The sequence below is a fragment of the Parus major genome, chromosome 5 (assembly GCF_001522545.3).
Source record: "Parus major isolate Abel chromosome 5, Parus_major1.1, whole genome shotgun sequence".
NCBI lineage: Eukaryota > Metazoa > Chordata > Aves > Passeriformes > Paridae > Parus > Parus major.
The window spans coordinates 18,895,819-18,902,483 of record NC_031774.1 but is presented as its reverse complement, the minus strand read 5'-3'; the positions used below and the strand labels follow the sequence as shown (position 1 = coordinate 18,902,483).

General features: G+C 43.1%; 1 protein-coding gene across 1 annotated transcript in view; it reads left to right on the top strand.

Annotated features, from left to right (window-relative positions):
• COMMD9 (COMM domain containing 9) overlaps window positions 1-6,382 on the top strand; it is a 6,679-nt gene extending 297 nt beyond the window's left edge. The window contains exons 2-5 of the mRNA XM_033515182.1: window positions 363-504; window positions 1,156-1,190; window positions 2,430-2,533; window positions 3,338-6,382. Of these exons, the coding sequence (XP_033371073.1) occupies window positions 363-504; window positions 1,156-1,190; window positions 2,430-2,533; window positions 3,338-3,478 (422 nt within the window). The 3' untranslated portion in view covers window positions 3,479-6,382. The remainder of the gene's footprint in view (window positions 1-362; window positions 505-1,155; window positions 1,191-2,429; window positions 2,534-3,337) is intronic.
• Window positions 6,383-6,665: the final 283 nt, after the last annotated feature.

The window sequence follows — 6,665 nt, the reverse complement described above, 5'->3', positions numbered from 1 at the left end:
CAGGTAGGGCCGGGCCGGGCAGCCGCGGGCCCCGGCGGAGGGAGGGAGGGAGGGAGGGAGCGGGGCTGTACGGGGGTGGCCCGGGCCCTCGGGAAGGTGCGGGGCTCCGCGGCCGCTGCTGAAGCGGGACGTGCGCGCTAACAGCGAGCCTCGCCCGCGGCAGTAGGGAACGGGCTGAGGCTGCGAACCGGAGGGCGCTGAGGAGCTCAGCCCCATCCTGCTGAGGCTGTCGGGCCGTACTTGGATGCCCAGGGCTCTGGTGGTGTGGGTCTCGCTGCATAAGCTGTGTCTCCTGGCTAAGAGGGGCCCTCCTGTGCTGTATGTAACGCTTTTCAAGCCGGCCCCTTCTCCTGCCTCCTGACAGCTGGTGTCTGCTTTGCACAACCTCACCAGGCACGTGGTGTTCCGCGGCTTGACCAGGGCAGAAGACATCCTCTGTCTCTTCCCAGAAAACTTCCACCAAAATCTGAAAAACCTCTTGACTAAGATAATCTTGGAGAATATGTAAGTGCTATCCGGCTGCCATTTGCTTTCAGCTGGAGAGTTAAGGTCTGGGTATGTGGTTGGATATATGGATTATGGATATATGGATATGGTCTCGTTTCTGTCAATTTTGTGTGCCTTGGGCATAATCACACAGGCTGGGATGACCAGAGTTGAACAGAACGTGTCACCTGAGTGGCCAATGAAACACAGCCATGGGCCCATAGAATTTTCCCATGACTTTTGAAATGGATGTGGGCTACATTCCCAATATGCAAAGCTCCTTTTATCTTAACAGCTGTGTGGTGAAAAAATGCTACTGGTAATGATAAAACTTAGAGTGCTAGATTTCAGCACTAGAAAATCAAAGTAGTATTCAGATATCCATCCACTTGTCACCGTGGCTCGGGTGCAGAGGCACTGTATGTGACAGCATATGTGAGGTGGTGGCAGGGGAGGGCAGTTCTGCTTTTACATGTCAGTGTTTGGAGCCCATTGCTTTGATAAAACCAGGGAGAAAGGTACGTGCTTTAAATGAGCTGCCCTTCCAGAAGAGCCCAGTTTGCCTGCTGGTGACCCTTCAGCTGGGGATAAGCCATGCTAAATGCTTACTTCTTTTTTTTTTTTTTTACTCAAAGCACTGTTGATACTGTTTTCTCCACTTTTTCACAGCTCTGCTTGGAGAAATGAAGCACAAGCCAGTCAGAGTAAGTAGTAATCTCGGGAATGACATTGTCTGCTAGGAAATAATGGATTATTTTATTATTGTGTCCATGAAATATCAGACATGCATTACACAGAGACCAGGGCAGTGGTGCAAGCCAGACATTCCAACAGATTGATCTGTGTTAATGTAAAAAAGTGAATGGTTTCCTGCCCCTCCCAAGCCACCAGGAATCAATCTTTGCAAATTAACATACAGGGCTAAACAGATGTATTTTGTGTTGTTGCAAATGCTGCCAAGCACTGGCCCTAACAGACTGTGAACTGGAATTTGTTCCAAAAGCAGAAGCAAGGCAGCCAGTTGTGCACTGCCCCCTGGAGCTCTGTGCAAGGAAGCAGCAGGAGCAGGGAGAGAGAGCCTTTCCCCAGACAGAAAAAAAAAATCAGTTAGACAATAAAGCACAGAGAGGAAGCAGCTTGAGAGTCTGTAGTCAGTAGGAAGGCTGGCAATCAAGCCCTGAGGAGGACACTAAGCATCTTACAATAGGCAGAATCCAGACAGGCTGCAATTGCCTACTGAGACAGCTCTTTCCTTAGCAGCCAAGTTAGACCTGTCTTTCTTTCCTTGTGTGGGCTCAAGAGGTCTCCAGCTCTGAGCTGTTGATGTCAGTACTGCACCTGTTAAATGGTTTCTGCTAGACTGTATGTAATTAGGATGATATTTGAAATATTTGTAAGGAATGTGAAGATTGCAGTTTGCCAGTATGCTTGCTGTGCTGCAGGATGCTTTGGTTCCCAGGCTGGGGAGTTTGAAATAACATGTTTTATACTGCTGGATTTTACAAGCTTTCCTGAGTGCTTTCTTACCAGTTTCAGAGCAGAGCAATAAGCATGCAGGTGCCAGAGCAGCTCATGATGAAACACTAGTTGCGTGTAGCAGGCAGCAAGGCAGGGCATAAAGATGTGGAGAAGATATCTTACTGCTCTCCTTCTCCCAGCTGCTTTGGGAATTTACCTCTGCTTCTTGCACTGAGCTGTCATTGCGTGTAATGATGGAAGAACCCTTTTTGCCCTTCCAGTGTTATGAGGAGGCCTTCAGAGACTGGCTTATTTCAGAGTAAAATGTTGGGAAACCACGTAGTGGCAACTAAACTTGTACACTCTGCAACTAAACTTGTACACTCATGCAGGAGAGGCCTGTGCATGGTGGTAGTCACAGGTTCCAGGGTCTGGTATCATCGTGTGCTGCTGAGCCTAACAGAGCTATTTCTTAACCCCCCCAGTCTCCCTGCCCCGGCTGGTGGACATGGACTGGAGGGTGGACATCAAGACATCATCAGACAGCATCGTAAGAATGGCAGTCCCTACCTGCCTGCTGCAGCTAAAGGTAATGGCAGTGGCTGTGAAGGACAGAAATAATGAAGTCCAACACCTGACTTGCCGGGCAAACCGGTTCTGGTGCTTGCCTCGTGCCTGGTGGGCCTTTTGACTTTCTCAGAGATGATACCTGGAATGCCACAGAGCATGGGAATGATGTCTCTGATAAAGCTCTCTTGCATGAAGTCTTGTGTGCATGAGGATGTGAGAAGTCACCATGTTTGTTCTTAGTCACCATTGTTTTCTACAGAAAAAAAGAAGATAAAGCCATCATTCTTTAATTCTAAGCACTCTGCCAGCATGTTTAGCTGACTTCATTAGTTGGGAAATTACTTGAGATTACTAATAACTTCCTTCACTGGCCACATCTGTTATTTGGGGAGTACACCTAACTTACTGCTTATGTTCTGCAGAGTTTTGGATTCTTCCCCCCCCCCACCCCCAGCCAATAAAAATCAGATGAGTGGGATTCAGAGGAGGAATTAAAATCTAATTTCTTTGTGTGAGATGGGGTTAAGTATCCTTTGTGGTATCTGCTGAGATGCTTTTGATACAGAAGTGGCTTCCAGCCACATAAATCTTCAAAATATACCAATACTCATGGCAGTAGATGCTCACTTGCACTCTGTCAATGTGAATGTACTTCACTAGTGAGGCAGACAGCTTAGAAAATATGCCATGGTTCTTCAGGATGGAGCTGGATTCCAAATTCAAACCATTTTGTTTAATCTGTGTCTTAAATGATGACATTTGTAGTGGCTCTGGAAAAACATATAATTTTTCATATGACTAACATCTTCATTCCTGTTTTAAGATTCAGGAAGATGCTGCCTTATGTGGAAATAATCCTGTTGTTTCTGCACTGACCATGGAACTGAGCAAAGAAACGCTGGACACCATGTTGGAAGGTCTGGGAAGGATTCGGGACCAGCTTTCTGCCGTTGCAAACAAATGAATGCTCAAGGGCATGGATTCCAGCAGCAGGGAAGGGAAGTATTCTCTACCTACAGCTGTCAGAAGTTGCAGCCTAGAGTAACATATTGCCTATTTCAGCAAAACAAAACTAAAGAGGTTTCTTTCTCGAATTAGTGAGATAGCTTTTGAAAAGCTAACACTCAGATATTCATTTGGTTGGATGCCAAAAAGTGGTTTCCTATTATGCTGTTGAACAAAAGCTGTTCACCGTTACAGAAGAGGATTTGAGAGCTCAGAGCCTGGCTTAATCACAAGGGTCATAACTGGAAACAGCAAATAGCTGCAGCCAATGAAGCAAGTTCTGTCTCTCCTGAAATGAGAATCTGAAAGGTACAAGCTGGGTAATGGGGTGCCTTCCAGAATTAGAAAAGGATGGTGCTTCTCTCTGGAATGTGCATGTACTGAGGTGCCTGCTGGATGTAGCACTCTCCCCCTCTCAATGAAGCACAGCCATGCTGCAGATTGTTATTACAGGATAATGCGTTGAAATAGGGCAATTATGCCACAACACATTCCCTTCTGATCAGCTTCACAGCACCATTTGCAAAATGACTCTTCTGAACATCTTTAGCAGGAACTAATTTCCTCATTCTGTTTGAAAAGAAGAGAAGGGGTTCAGGTAATTCATGTTTGGGGCTTATTGGACTCTAGCTTTGCCTTTGCTGCACAAAAGCCAGACTGGGAGAATAAAGAACTAAAGGTTATTTTCTGTGCTGTATGAAACCCCTCTGTGGCAATACGTGCCTATGCTTTTCCAAAGTGTTTCTGTAAATCTTCATTTAATTAAAGAATGAACTGCTAATTGATTTTGTGAATCCTTTTCAGTCTAGAAGAGATGTTGTCCTGGGTTACCAGCCTCTTTGTGATGGTGCCAAGTTTCTAGGCTGGTTTAATGGATGTTCATGTTTGTTGCTGAAGAAGGATCTTTTGTTTCCTATTCAAATTGATTCATGTTTTAAACTTCCTTCTCTTCATTGTAATACAGTTTCAGGACACCTTTTTCCATGGGCACCACCTCTGTTCAATATTAGAGGTGATGACCCTGACCTAGAAGTTTATAAATATATGTGCATTGAGAGTTTGGAGGAGTTAAATGCAGAAAATCAACAAAATTCAGATTCTTCTTTCTGATGAGCTTCTATAGAAGTCTGTATCCAAATGTGTTTATGGCAAAATCCAGTCTTTCCTACAGCACTGGGCTCTCCTTCAGGACACAAAACATTGTTTGTTGTGTTTGGAAACATGAAGTCATTCAAGAGGTGTGCATAAACTACAAGAACTTTGTTAATTTTATGTGCACCCCCCAAAGTGCAGGCCAGAGTATAAGTGCAAGTGAAGGCTGTGCCTTTAGAAGGTAATGATGAAATGCAGCTCATGCACCAAGACCAACTGTGTGGCAAGGCTCTTGTTAATGTCTTGAGCAAAGAGTGTAATGCTTAGTACATTTCATGTTTAATAGGGACATCTCAAATGGAGGAGATGGATATTTAAGAGTATGTTCTGTAAGATTCAAGCTGTGAAAAACATCTCTCAGAGTACTTCAGCATGAGGAAGTTTCATTGCCTTTGCAGCCTAGCCTTAAGGAAAAATAACAAATAGTTGATATAGTGGTGTTTTAGAAGGTGAGAATCACTGAGGAGGTGAATAATGCAGGATGAGGTACTGTAAAAGAGCTGAGGAAGTCAAAACACAGAGGAAATCCTTGAGGTAAATACTGAAGTTATAGTCAAAATGTAGGGTCCAATACAATGAAGAACTGATAGTTGTTCTCATGTAAAACAATTACACAATTATAGAATAGTTGTAAAGAAAAGAAAGACTTAAAACTGAAAGGGCTTTTCCGGTGGCAGAGTGGAGCTTTCTGCAGGTAGCTAAAAGTTGCTTGTGGAGCCTTAATAAAAAGGAGTGTGCCCACTGGACCAGAGACATGCCAAACAAATGGTGACTTTTCAGGGGTAGATCTCAAGTCATTCTGCAAGAAGACACTGGTATTTTTTAGCCCAATATTTAGGTTGCTGTGAGAGCTTGCCTTCAAATCTTTGCCTAAATTATTGGGTAATGTATTGTGGACTCTTATCTCCTTAGCCAGAAGAGCTGAGACTGCTCAGAAAAAGGTACATAAAACAAGGGAAGCTGACTAGGACTGTCATTACCCAGACAGCAGGAGAACTTCACATTAAAGTCCTTTTTATGAAGAAAGAGAATAAATTGCCTTCTACTGCAGGCAGTCATATGTGATCTTTTTCACAAAATTATTGCTCTCTTAAAATGAGTTAGATTTTCATCCTCCCTCCACCTACTGCTGCTATTTGGTAGGGCTAGCCTAAGAGATGATGTATTCATTCTCTGTTACCAGTTTGTTACTGTGCCAACACTGTCCTCTTTTGCTTACTTCTTTCTTGCCTTTCCATTTTTCCCCTCCTATTAAACTAGCAGTAAAATCTCTTTCCACTTTTGATGACTAAGCCTTGTAAGCTCTATATTCTGTGCCTTTCCTAATTGCAGTGGCCATTCTTCACTTAACAGTTTGCATCTCCCTTGAATGGGGTCATCACCACAAGTGTTTCTGGAGGATTGTCCAAGGACATTACTGAAGAATGAACTGTCATAGTATGTGAATCACCTGAATGAACTCCTGCCAGGAAACCACAAGCCTTCATTGTGAAGTGGAGCTTAAAAGTTCCATCCTCATTCCACTATTTGAGAAATACAAAATTCATTTTCTACATGTGCACTTGGTAATGGTGCTAATTCAGTTACAGTAAACAAAACAGTGATAAATGTATTTGTAAAATACAATGTGCAAGTTAAATTCAAATTGTAATTTCACAATCGGACACTGTTGAATCTGACCGTGTCAGAGTGTTGAAAAGCATTAAAAACATTAAAGCCTACTTTTGTATTATTCAAAACAATACAAACAATGCTTTCTTGTATTGCAAGAAAATGTGCACTTTAGGTTGTTCAGACTAAAAATTGTGAAGATGTGATTGAGAGTAAGAAAAGCTTAGCAAGAAAATGTCTTTAAGATTCCTAGCTTCTACTTCAATTACTGATCATTAAACAGTAGTTTAAAACAGTAGAATACTTCCTAAGACTCATGATGGCTTGGTAAGGTATAATAATTACTCTGTATTTAAGTTTTGAGCTTAATATATGAAATTTAT